General features: G+C 42.6%; 1 protein-coding gene across 4 annotated transcripts in view; it reads left to right on the top strand.

The window, feature by feature from the left end:
- Positions 1–12,940, top strand: part of ETS1 (ETS proto-oncogene 1, transcription factor) — a 131,412-nt gene that overhangs the window by 40,248 nt on the left and 78,224 nt on the right. Inside the window, exon 1 of one of the 4 annotated variants that reach the window (XM_087706347.1) lies at positions 6,802–6,921. The exons of the other annotated variants lie outside the window; for them this stretch is intronic. Coding sequence (XP_087562473.1) covers positions 6,840–6,921 — 82 coding nt within the window. The 5' untranslated portion in view covers positions 6,802–6,839. Of the gene's footprint in view, positions 1–6,801; positions 6,922–12,940 lie in introns of those variants that run through there. 4 annotated transcript variants of the gene reach the window in all.

Genomic DNA, 12,940 nt, shown 5'->3' with positions numbered 1-12,940 from the left:
CCCTTTCCTTTCCACTTTCTTTCTTTCTTTCTTTATATCTTTCTTTTTTTCTTTCTTTCTTTCTTTCTTTCTTTCTCTTTCTTTCCTTCCTTCCATTTCCTTTCCACTTTTTTTCTTTCTTTCTTTATATCTTTCTTTTTTTCTTTCTTCTTTCTTTCTTTCTTTCTTTCTTTCTTTCTTTCTTTCTTTCTTTCTTTCTTTCTTTCTTTCTTCTTCATGGGTCAGAGCAGAAAAGCCGAAGGACAGGATGTCCCCTCCTCCACTTCCCCTCCCCACTTCTTCCCCTTCAGTTGTTTTTCTGATCTAGTGTATGATTCGATTGAAAGGCTTGTTAATTTCGGGGAGTGGGAAAATATGACTACACAGATAAAAATGCAATCAGGCAGGTCTCAGGTTTTGCTCTTACGTGCCATCAATTACTTCCTGAAAATACCTAGATAAATATTAAAAGACCTTTTTCACAAGAAAGGCGTGTTTGTGCTTACAGATGCTGCATCCTTGTATTTTTTTAAAAAAAATGGTGATAGGATTTAAAGACTTCAAAGTTGAACACCTGCCCCTCCTTTCCAACTAAGCTATTTCTAAATCTTCACCAGTAGAGAACTAGAAATAGAGAAGTAGACACCAGTAGACAAGCGTTTTGTCTTGGACTTCAAAAATTAAGACACTGAATAAATTCAAGCTGAGAATCTCCTCTCAGTTCACCATTCACTGCCTTACAGAAGTGGCCAAAATTGTGGAAACCTTTTTTTTTGGGGGGGGGGGAGTCTATTTTTGAGGTTTGGTGCCTAATATGAGCCGAGGTGGCGCAGTGGTTAGGGTGCAGTACTGCAGGCCACTTCAGCTGACTGTTATCTGCAGTTCAGCGGTTCAAATCTCACCGGCTCAAGGTTGACTCAGCCTTCCATCCTTCCGAGGTGGGTGAAATGAGGACCCAGACTGTGGGGGCAATATGCTGACTCTGTAAACCGCTTAGAGAGGGCTGAAAGCCCTATGAAGCGGTATATAAGTCAAACTGCTATTGCTATTGCTATGGCTATTGCTAATAACCAGTGGTGGGATTCAGCCAGTTCACACCTATTCGGGAGAACCGATTGTTAACTTTCTATTAGAAGAAATCTAATTTTGTTTTTTCCACACTTTATAGGGCTAATTCTGTAAGGAAGGCAGGAAGGAAACATTCTGGTGTTGTTTCTAGCCTAATCTTTATTGCCCTGCTTAGAGAAACTGCCTCTCTGGTTAAGCCTTATTACATTGTCGCAGCTAAGGTGAAGCGTCCATCGACCTGAAATATACTGAGTTGGCCATGCCCACACGGTCACATGACCACCAAGCCCCGCCTATCCAGCTGGTCATTAGGGCAGAGAATCGATTGTTAAATTATTTGAATTCTACCACTGGCTAATAACACCACTTTTCTTTGGAGTAGTACCATAAAATTATATATCAGTGGAAAGATAATTATATCAAGAATGTAATGCAATAACTTTTATGAAGAATTTGCTATTAGAATAGCAGTTATGAAGAAGAAAAGTGAAACATGTAGAAAAAACAAGATATACAAAAATTATCGCCATAGAAAAAATGGGATATACAAAAATTATATCACCATGTCAGTTAATACCTAGTTGGGTATCCTTTAGCATGAATTACGGCCTTACAAGGACTTCCCATGGAGTGAACCAAGCCTTTTAGTTCTGCAACTGTTGTCACGTGAAACCAAGATTGAATGATTGCTTCTATTAACTGGATTTTATTGCTGGGTCGCTTCCGGCTTATAACCTTTCATCGAATACAGATAATTGAACACACTTTGCTGTATTATATTCTTGATTAAATTATCTTTCCATTGATACATAATTTTATGGTACTATTCCAAAGAAAAGTGGTGTCATTAGCCAGTGGTAGAATTCAAATAAAAAGGTTTCCACAATTTTGGCCACTACTGTAGTAACTTTTGTATCCCAAAATGTCATGCCAAGTTAAAGAGAATATTCACTCATTCTACAAGAATTTGCCAGTTTTTAAAAACCTGTGATTATCATGGGAAAGTGGCTCTCAAAAAGACTGCATAGCAGATGGTCCCTCCTATTCCCCACCCCCACCCCATGGCCACCTTGTTAGATAGATTAGATTGAAAGAAACTGCCCAAGGATTAAAACTGTGTTTTTTCACTCAACTCAGCTCTGGTAGGACATACATGCACAATAGCATTTCTCTCTCTCCATAATGCTTATAGTATTACATGCTTATGAGTAAGCATACTGCTTCTAATTGAGGTTACAGGCTTACTCTGTTGTGTGAACCCAAAGGGGCACCACTGTGGACTATCATAAACTCTAATCACACTGTAATCTCAACTAAGTATAGGCTCAGTTTTCAGTAGGGGGCAATTTTAGGTCTGTAGAACATGGTAAGTGTGTAAATCTAATTAGAGTTATGCTTGCTAACGGGTAAAACTGTGGCTTATTTTCACTCCCTAGTCAAGATTTGAACCTGGAGCTTTGTAATTAGATTGACAGCTGTATCTAAACCATTCCAGTCCCATTCTAGTACCCAGCATCTTCAGATATGTTCCATCGCCCTCTGATACACAATGAAACGACGTTTTTGTTAAAAATCACATTCCACCCACAATAATATAATGACATGCGTTGAAATAACTGTAAATGAAGAGCTTTAATCACTAGATTTCGGAACGAATGTTTACTCTACTGAAGATGCTAGCAATCAAAAAGGGATGTGGTGGGTCAGTGTCTAAGACACTGAGCTTGTCGATCAGAAAGGTCGGCAGTTTGAATCCCTAGCGCCACGTAATGGAGTGAGATCCCGTTACTTGTCCCAGCTTCTGTCAACCTAGCAGTTCAAAGCATGTAAAAATGCAAGTAGAAAAATAGGAACCACCTTTGATGGGAAGGTAACAACGTTCTGTGCGCCTTTGGCGTTTAGCCATGCCAGCCACATGACCATGGAGATGTCTTCGGACAGCGCTGGCTCTTCGGCTTTGAAAAGGAGACGAGCACTGTCCCCTAGAGTCAGGAATGACTAGCACATATGTGCGAGGGGCACCTTTACCTTTTAGCAACCAAAAAATAGAGATTTTTGACTGACCAACAAAATTCCAAATGAGGTAATTATAATTGTTATACCAATTGTGATTGGAGCCCTCAGAGCAATACTTAAAGGGTTTCCCCAATAGCAATAGCACTTAGATTTATATATCACTTCACAGTGCTTTACAGCCCTCTCTAAGCGGTTTACAGAGTCAGTATCTTGCCCCCAACAATCTGGGTCCTCATTTTAACGACCTCAGAAGGATGGACGTCTGAGTCAACCTTGAGCCTGGTGAGAGTTGAACTGCCAAATTGCAGGCAGCTGGCAGGCAGCAGAAGTAGCCTGCAGTACTGCACTCTAACCACTGCGCCACCTCAGCTTCCAATAACTGGAAGTATTGGATTTATTAGGCCCCAACACTCTTAATGTTACAAAATAAAACAAACAAACAAACGAACAGGAACCCAAGCCATCCTGCTTGGGATTGGCTACATTCTTAGATGCTCTCATAATAATTCTTAGATAATTCTTAGATGATAGACAGGTCTTGAATTATTAAATTCCAAGTTCTTAAAGTCTGAATTTAACCGTAGTTTATCCACCCACACTACTAACAATAGCAATGCATAGAGACAATTTCAAAATTGCATAGAATAACCATTCTTTTTCACTATTATTTTTCTATAAATAGCAATAAGTGCCTCTTTTTCTTTCCCACTGCATCCTCCCAAGACATTATTATACCTATATAACAGAGGTGGGTTCCTACCAGTTTGCACCTATTCGGTAGAACCGGTTCGTCAAATCTACCGAACCGGTTAGAAGAGGATCCACCAGTGGACCCGGAAAGCAGGCCACACCTACAGAAGAGGTTCCAAAATTTTTTGAAACCCACCACTGCCCCCCCCACACACAGAGATAGACAGACTGACACAGAGAGAGAGAGAGAAAGAGAAAGAAAGGAAGAAATAAATAAATAAAAAAAGAAAAAAGAAAGAAAAAGAGTGTGAGAGAGAGAGAGATGAAAGAAAAAAGAAAAAAGGGACAGAGAGACAAAAGGAAGGAAAGAGAAAGAGAGAGAGAGAGAGAGAGAAAAGAAAGAAAAGAAAGAAAGAAAACACATGGCTGGCAAGCCACTCCCACCAGGTCACATGGTCGACAAGCCACGCCCACAAAGGAGGCCACACCCACAGAGTAGGTTCCCAAAAAAATTGAAACCCACCACTGCTATATAATTAGGCATATTATACCTGGATGGCAAAAATTCAAATGGCCAGCGCATGCTGAAAATTCCCCTTTTCCCCCTGTGTAAAGCATGGATTTGCGCACCCTAGAAGTGGTACAGCAAGGTGACATTTAAAAACTAAGAAACTCCAAAAATCACAAGCACCGATTCATCCCATTTTATTCACAAAACAACCTCACCAAGAAAGGCTAGAGAGTGTCAAGGCAGCCTCTAAAAAGAATAACATGCATTTTCCATCGTAAAATAAACTCTTGAGGCTGACCAGTGCCTGAGTCCATGAACGTGGTAAACACTGCTTTGGTGGGATGGCCGGGGGGGGGGGGGGAAGTGGCTTGAAAAGTGTGTTAAATAATAAAAGTCATCACAGATACATTGGCCTAAGGCGGAAGGCGACGAATCCAGAATCCATAGTTTGGGGAAACTTTTTAATCCCGAAATAGCATGAAAGGATGGGCAAGCTTCCAAGTTCTGCAGAACTCATCATCAAAGGGAAGACACAATAGAGGCAGGAGAATTTCAGATCTGGAATCTGCAAATCCAGACCCTACACTTTTGCTGCTGCAGCTTCTCTCCTCCTTGCGGGATAATTTTTTTTTTAGTAGGGGGAGGGTAGTGGCTTAGTTCTGCAACCCAACAAGACAGAATAATTAGAACCACAGAAAAAAACAGTTACTGCCAACCTGCCTCAACCTCCATTGTGGACCTGTACACTGCAGGAGGGCTGTGAAAATATCTACAGACCCCTCGCATCCTGGACACAAATTGTTTCAACTCCTACCCTCAAAACGACGCTATAGGGAACTGCACACCAGAACCACTAGACACAAGGACAGTTTCGCCATCACTCTGCTAAACAACTAATTCACCCAACACTGCCAAACTATTTACTAAGTCTGCATTACTATTGCTACTAATCTTCTCATCCTATCACTCATCTCCTCCCCTTATGACTGTATGACTGTTGTATCCTTACCATTTATATTGGTTGTTTCCTAGTATGATTTGATTGCTTATTTGTACTCTATGACTATCATTAAGTGTTGCACCTTATGATTCCTGATAAATATATCTTTTCTTTTATGTACACTGAGAGCATAGACACCAAAGAGAAATTCCTTGTGTGCCCAAACATACTTGGCCAATAAAGAATTCTATTCTATACTATCCTAACAATGTGGAAGCATCCTGCCATTGTGAAGAGTTCCAGGGGGGTAGTTGATTTTAATTTTATTTTATCTTGCATTTGGGGCCATTTTTTCTGGGTACCCGTCAATGAATGGCTAAAGCCTCTCTTGGAAAAGTTTGCAGTTTGTTATAGTTAGCTAAGCAGCTCGGAGATCTGGGTGGAAAGTTGTCCGGAGACTAATTGCACTTCATTGTGTGTGTATGCAAAGGGCAGTTGGAGGGCGGGGGGGGGGGGGAGGTTTTACTAACAAGGGGGCGAGCTTGTTTACCTGAGAAAGGGAAGTTGAACTCAGTTTCACAACTTTGGAAGATGAGCTAGCCAGCTCGGCTCCACCACCACTTTCACATGGTAATTTAGGAAAATTATACCACCTCCAACTTTTTTTTAAAAAACCCAGGGAAAACGTAGGTGACATCGATGGCGCACGGGGGTCGATCGCCTGCAGGGGGGTTAAATAAAAAGGGGTTGGGTCCCCACCTTTTTAAGAGAGAGACCCTAAAAAGGAGCAGAAGGAACCTTAAGAGGCTCATAGTGAAGAATTCAGCTTATTCCCTCCGTCCGGATGGCGATGAAAACTCTTTGCGGATACAGATGCCGCGGTAAAACATCTGGAACCGGGGTAGACTTTACCCCGGATCAATGAAGCCGGGGTGGGGTGGGGGCTTCCAAAAGGTGCGGTCTTTTGTCTATGGTCCCAATGAACACAAACAAACACACACACACACACACACACACACACACACACACACACACACACACACCGGGGAAGAAAGGGCGCCACGTGGAGGGGCGTCGCTGCGCCCTGTTTTCTAGCCCGGGGAAGTGGGGGACGACGGAGAGCGGGACCCAGCGGCAGCCGGGCTGGTCCCAGCCAGCCGTTTGGGGCGGAGGAAGCCTTTCCCCACCCACCCCCCGGCCGCTGTCCCCGAGCGGAGGCCGCCCTCCCTCCCTCCTCTCTCGCTGCAGCCCAAGTCCTCGCTCGCAGCCGCTACTGGGCGAGGAGGAGGAGGAGGAGGAGAGGCGAGGAGGAGGAGGAGGAGGAGGAGGAGAGGTGGGGACGCTCGCAGCGGCTGCGAAGGAGAAACGCCCTAGCAAGCCGAAAGGGAACGCGGAAGGGAGCGAGAGCCGCGGCCGGAGCCCATCAGGGCCGCGCTGAAGAGCGGGCGAGCGAGCGAAGAGGGGCCGCCAGAGGAGCGACCCAGTCAGGCAGCCAATCCGCAGCCGGCCCGGGGTCTCCTGCCAACTTTGAGCCTCAACGTCCAAGGGGGAGCCCAGGCTTCCTTCCCCACCCCCCGTCCCCTCACCGAGGTCCCCTTGCCCGGCTCCCAGGCTCTCTCCGGCGACCCTTTCACCATGAAGGCGGCGGGCGACCCGAAGCCCACCTTGACCATCATCAAAGCCGAGAAGGTGGAGGTGGATCTCTTCCCATCCCCCGGTGAGTGAGCCGCTCGCATCGCCTCCCGGGCGCCGGGGGAAAGGGGGCAAATGGCCGGAGCGGTCAGTTTCATCCCAGCCCAGGCTCGACCTTTCAAGCCGTGGCCAATTTCTTTCTTTCTTTCTTTCTTTCTTTCTTTCTTTCTTTCTTTCTTTCTTTCTTTCTTTCTTTCTTTCTTTCTTTCTTTCTTTCTTTCTTTCTTTCTTTCTTTCTTTCCTTCTTTCCTTCTTTCCTTCCTTCCTTCTTTCTTTCCTTCCTTCCTTCCTTCTTTCTTTCTTTCCTTCTTTCCTTCCTTCCTTCCTTCCTTCCTTCCTTCCTTCCTTCCTTCCTTCTTCTTTCTTTCCTTCTTTCTTTCTTTCTTTCCTTCTTCCTTCCTTCTTTCCTTCCTTCCTTCTTTCTTTCTTTCCTTCTTTCCTTCCTTCCTTCCTTCTTTCTTTCTTTCTTTCTTTCCTTCTTTCTTTCTTTCTTTCGTTTTTGCTACCTTTGCTTCAGAAACTCCTTTTTCCTGACTCTCGGCGGCTCTGGAACCCCCCCCCCCCAATCCCCGCTCTCTCTCCTCCCTCCCTCCTTCCACTCCCTGGGGAGGATGCTTGCTTCAGTCCTGGATCCTTTCGCTCCTTGACTAGGGAAGGGTCCATTTTGGTCCCCGGCTTTGAACTGTATTTTAAATTCACGGGAGAGAGGGTTGGGGGGGGGGGAAGGAGAAAAAGAAGGGTGATGGAGAGAGGCTGAATGTCCCGCAGGCATCACCGCGGTTGTGTCAAATCTGCTTTCTAACGCTTCTCAACCCACCTCGGCTCCTGGCTACTACTAGGTCAAAGAGGAGGCATGGGTGGGGTGTGGGTCGGGACCCAACGACCTCCTGCCCCAGAAACCTGGCTGGAGTGGGTGTAAGATAATATCTGCGCCCCTTATTGACAATTGTACCCTTCTCGACAGACCTTGTGTCCCACCCACCCCTTAGCCTCCTTGTCATGATTGATGGATTGATCCATCGATTGATCTCTCCCTGTCTCCTCTCGCCTCCCACCTCTCCTTCCCTCCTTCCCTCCCCCGTGTTTCTGTCTGTGCGGAGGTGTAATACAATTCAGGCATGTGGTTGGAAGAAACTTAATAGATCTGGCCCGGGGTGTTTGTGTGGGCTTAAAAGGAGGCTGATTTGTACAGCAAATAGATCTTTGCTGAAAACTTCCTCTACCGTAAACTCGAGGTGCCGGGAGCTCCTTTTAAAGGGGAAAACCAGGGGAAGGATGCAAGAAGAGAGAGCATTTGAATAACTGATTAGTGAATAACTGATTAGATGTAATAATGCAGATGCTTTCATTGAACTCCATTGTCCATTGAGTTGTGAGCATGTTCAAAGGTGAATTAGGGTTTAGATTCTCTCTCTCTCTGTCTCTCTGTCTCTCTGTCTCTCTGTCTCTCTGTCTCTCTGTCTCTCTGTCTCTCTGTCTCTCTCTGTCTCTCTCTCTCTGTCTCTCTCTCTCTCTGTCTCTCTCTCTCTCTGTCTCTCTCTCTCTCTGTCTCTCTCTCTCTCTCTTGTTCTCTCTGTTCTCTCTCTCTCTCTCTCTCTCTCTCTCTCTCTCTCTCTCTCTCTCTCTCTCTCTCTTCTCTCTCTCTCTCTCTATCTATCTATCTATCTATCTATCTATCTATCTATCTATCTATCTATCTATCTATCTATATAAAGCCCCCATGAATTGCAATAATAGTTTATGGAGATTCTCAACCCTCCAGGTCATGGTTGTCCCAAATGGGCTTTTTCAAAAGGCAACTGGAGTTGGTTTTTTTTTCCTTTGAGGAAGACGTTTCCCTTCTCATCTGAGAAACTTCTTCAGTTCTGATGTTTTTTTTTCCCAGTTCAGAACTGAAGAAGCTTCTCGGATGAGAAGGGAAACACTTTCAAAGAAAAAACAAAAACGAAGTCCAGTTGTCTTTTGAAAAGCACCTATTGGGATATTGATAGTGTATAGAACGCCCGGAGGAGTCTATTCAAAAGTAACTCATTTCAACCCAGTAGCAATGGCTACTTCCTCCAGTTGGGTTTGCAGCTCGGGCGCCCTTAAGACAGCGAGTGATTTCTTTTGGCCCTTCTAAATAGGGCAAGCTCTTGTTTTTGAGTTTTCTGCCAGAAAAGATGAAGCTGTAATGCACGAGGTATCTAGAGAATGTGGATCCTTCCAGAGATTTAAGGGAGATCAAGGGATGAGAAAATTCTGATTACTTTCTTGACCTTTTTCACATTTATATACATGCCTCTAAAAACAAGAACCTTCCTAAATTTACTCCCCTTTCTAAGTGGGCCTTACCCAAGCCAAAAATACAATGTTTTCGTTTCCCTTGGGAAGAAAATAACTTTCGTTAATGATTAGGTCTTATTTGGGTAGCTTTCTCCTTTAAGATATAAATGCTTAACACCCCTTGAGGGTTTTGGCTAGTTTTTCTTTTTCTGTGGTCAAGTAAATATCTTGGCTATTACACACACACCAATCATTATGGCAGAATACTATTCCTAGATTGTTTGTAACTCCCCCCCCCCAGCCTCAAAGTCTGGGAAAACTATGATGAAAGAGAGGGGGGGGAGAGAGAGAGAGAGAGGAGAGTCCAGCCCTTGATGGCTATCTGCTGGAGAGGATTTCAGGAGCATGTTGCTATGCTACTGAGACCATCAATAACTTTAAATACTCACGTTAATGTTAAACCCAACCTTGGTGCGTTACTGGGAAGATCTGCATTCTTTTAACCTTATGTGACTTTGCAAGCTTCGAAGGTTAAGGATTCTGCTACTGTACTGGATTCCTAGAAAGAAAACAGTGTTTAGAGTTTCCTTGATCAAGCAAAAGGCTAAGGATAGTTACAGTCCCATGGTGAGGAAAGGATTAAACATCAGCATTATTTCTCTTCTTCTTTTCTTCTTCTTCTTCTTCTTCTTCTTCTTCTTCTTCTTCTTCTTCTTCTTCTTCTTCTTCTTCTTCTTCTTCTTCTTCCTTCTCCTCTTCTTCTCCGCCCTCTTCTCCATCTTCTCCATCTTGATCTCCTCCTCCTCCTTCCTCCTTCTCCTCCTCTTCTCCTCTGTCTTCTCCATCTTCTTCATCTTGGTCTCCTTCCCCTTCCCCTTCCCCTTCCTCCTCCTCCTCCTCCTCCTCCTCCTCCTCTCATTCTCCATTTTCTCTATCTTGGTCTCATTCTCCTCCTCCTCCTCCTTCTCTCTCTCTCTCTCTCTTCTTCTTCCTCCTCCTCCTCTGTACAGTATAGTTCTTGAATTTTAATCGTGATTTGAAACTCACCACCTTTCAAGCAATATCAGTTATTTAATTAATGTTTTCACTTTCCTTAACAAAGCAACCCCTGTTTCATGGACTATTTAATGTCCTAGCAAATTGCGGGTGGATGGGTAGGGGTAAAACAAATGATAGCTGAAAGTTGTACCCGTATTTGTGTACCACCATTTGTTCATCAGAACTAATCCTTCCATCCGCCCCACCATTCAGTCAGAACTGATGAAGCTTCTTGAATGAGAGGCAAAACCTCTTCATCCTCAAGGGGAAAAAAACAACAACATTTCTTCCTCAAGGGGAAAAAGAACATAGTCCAGTTGCCTTCTGGGGGAAAAAAAACCCAATTTGAGACGACTAGGACGGTGCTTTCCAAACAATGAATTTGCAACATAATTTTGCAAATGCGGATGCTTCTAGGGCATTGTAAAAATAGATGTTCCTTAAAAACAAAGGAGCAACACCATCAAATATACAAATGTGATAATTACCTTGAATTGGGAGGTATTAAATGTCTTCTGAATCTATAGAATGGTCTTAAATGAAGAATAGAAGAATGTTGAATTGTAAAAGGGCAGCAACTGTTTTCCAAAGGAGACATTCTTTGTTTTTTTATATGTTGATTATGAGGTTATGGGGTATTAAAAACAGAAATAAACCTTATGCAAAAGAAGTTCTTGGACAGCTAAATGAATTAGGGAGACCAGAGCTTGCCATAATCTAGCTAGCAATGTCTGAAACAATATCCACAGGTTTAATAAGTATTTAGTAATTATTAAACCCACCCTTGTAAATAAGTCTCCAGATTTTTAGTATTTGCAAGGATCTTTACAAGCTTTGCTTACCTACACGGAGCTGTGTTACTCATTTGTGGCATATTAACTGCCTGGAAAAGGTGAGTGAAGAAGACGAAAATTCTAAAAAAAAGAATACAAGAAAGAAAGAAAAAATGATTTCAGTTTTCAAAAGCATACTGACTCCTTCGTCTGAAAATGATGAAATGCAAGGGATTATATCCGTCTGTTGGCAAAGAGGGTAAAAATATCTCTCTTTAGTTCCTGGTAGTCTTGCCCAGATCAAGAGATTCAACTGAAGACAAATGGCTTTTGAACAGTGATAACCACGACCATTTACCTAGCAGATCTAACAGTTGGGTTGTTAGTGAGTATCCTATGAGCCAAGATAGTAGACTTTAATCAGATGAACCTAATCTCTAGTCTTAAATTAGAGACCATCTAAGTATTGTCACTGAAATATAATGTTTAAAGTAGACCTACTGAGACTGTATTACTATTATTATTATTCTCTTCCTTCCTAATACCTATCTCTTCCCACTTATGACTATAAGCATGTTGCTTGTATCTTTAAAATTTATATTGTTTTATTTGTTTCCTAGTGTAATTCGATTGCTTATTAGTACCCTATTATTTTCACTAAGTGTTGTGTCTTATGATTCTTGATGAATGTATTCTATTTTATTTTTCTTTATGTACACTGAGAGCATATGCATCAAAGACAAATTCCTTGTGTGTTCAATCACACCTGGCCAATAAAGAATTGAATTCTATTCTATTCTATTCTATTCTATTCTATTCTATTCCATTCCATTCTTATTCTATACTTATTCTATACTTATTCTATACTTATTCTATTCTTATTCTATTCTTATTCTATTCTTATTCTATTCTTATTCTATTCTTATTCTATTCTATATTCAATTCTTTTCTATTCTCATTCTTTTCTATTCTACAGAAGAGATTGAATGCATGAATAACTATATTAATATCTGTTGGCATAGCAATACAGAGACTTCTCGGTTGTGACTCTGATGACTCAACAGATATTAATATCTGTTGGATATTAATATTAATATATGTTGGGATAGCAATATGGAGACCCTTTTGGTTATGGCTCTGATGCGGAATCCTGCAGATTTCTCTTTAAGCAGGTCTGTCTAAAGATATCAAACCTGTACAGGTTGCGATTCGCTAATTTAAAATTCAGCCTGGGCAGGGTTCAAAGCTTCACCTCTCTTATTCCCCCCCCCTCATTTATAAGTGAAAACAAATGAGGCTAAATGGATGAACACCTACCCCAAAAGCACAATAAATAGTTGACAGAGTACATTCAACCGTCTAGATTACCCATTGTGCCTGTGTATTGTGTGACTTATAGCTGTTTAAAATGGGTGGCGAAAAACATGTCTGGTTGCTTTTTTTATTATTTATTTGCATGGGCTTTGCAATTCAAAGCTTAGTTTGATCCACTTTTCATGGGCAAGTTTCTAAAATATAAGCTATATTTTACTGTTTGATACGATATGATGCTTGTTGAGGAGGGTTGACTCAGCCTTCCATCCTTCCGAGGTGGGTAAAATGAGGACCTGGATTGTTGGGGGCGATATGCTGACTCTGTAAACCGCTTAGAGAGGGCTGAAAGCCCTATGAAGCAGTATATAAGTCTAACTGCTATTGCTATTGCTATTGTTGTCTGCTCTGCCTTATTCTGGGGGAGCTGTGGAGTCCTTGATGCTCTCTGAGCTTGGTTGTTTGCCTATAAACCAGAGGTGTCCAAACTTGGGTACTTTAAGACTTGTGGACTTCAACTCCCAGAATTCCCCAGCCAGCCAATCTTAAAATTCCCAACTTTGAACACCCATGCTATAGACTTTTGATTGCCTACCTAAGTTCATCATCTGTGCTAGAAGAGAAGGAGATTGGTAGGGGGAGGAGGAGGACTGTGGT

The sequence above is a fragment of the Thamnophis sirtalis genome, unplaced genomic scaffold (genome assembly GCF_051295495.1).
Source record: "Thamnophis sirtalis isolate CommonGarterSnake01/CBP01778 unplaced genomic scaffold, rThaSir2_p1.2 scaffold_2, whole genome shotgun sequence".
Classification (NCBI taxonomy): domain Eukaryota; kingdom Metazoa; phylum Chordata; class Lepidosauria; order Squamata; family Natricidae; genus Thamnophis; species Thamnophis sirtalis.
The sequence above is the reverse complement of the archived record's forward strand: the minus strand, read 5'-3'. Positions and strand labels throughout refer to the sequence as shown.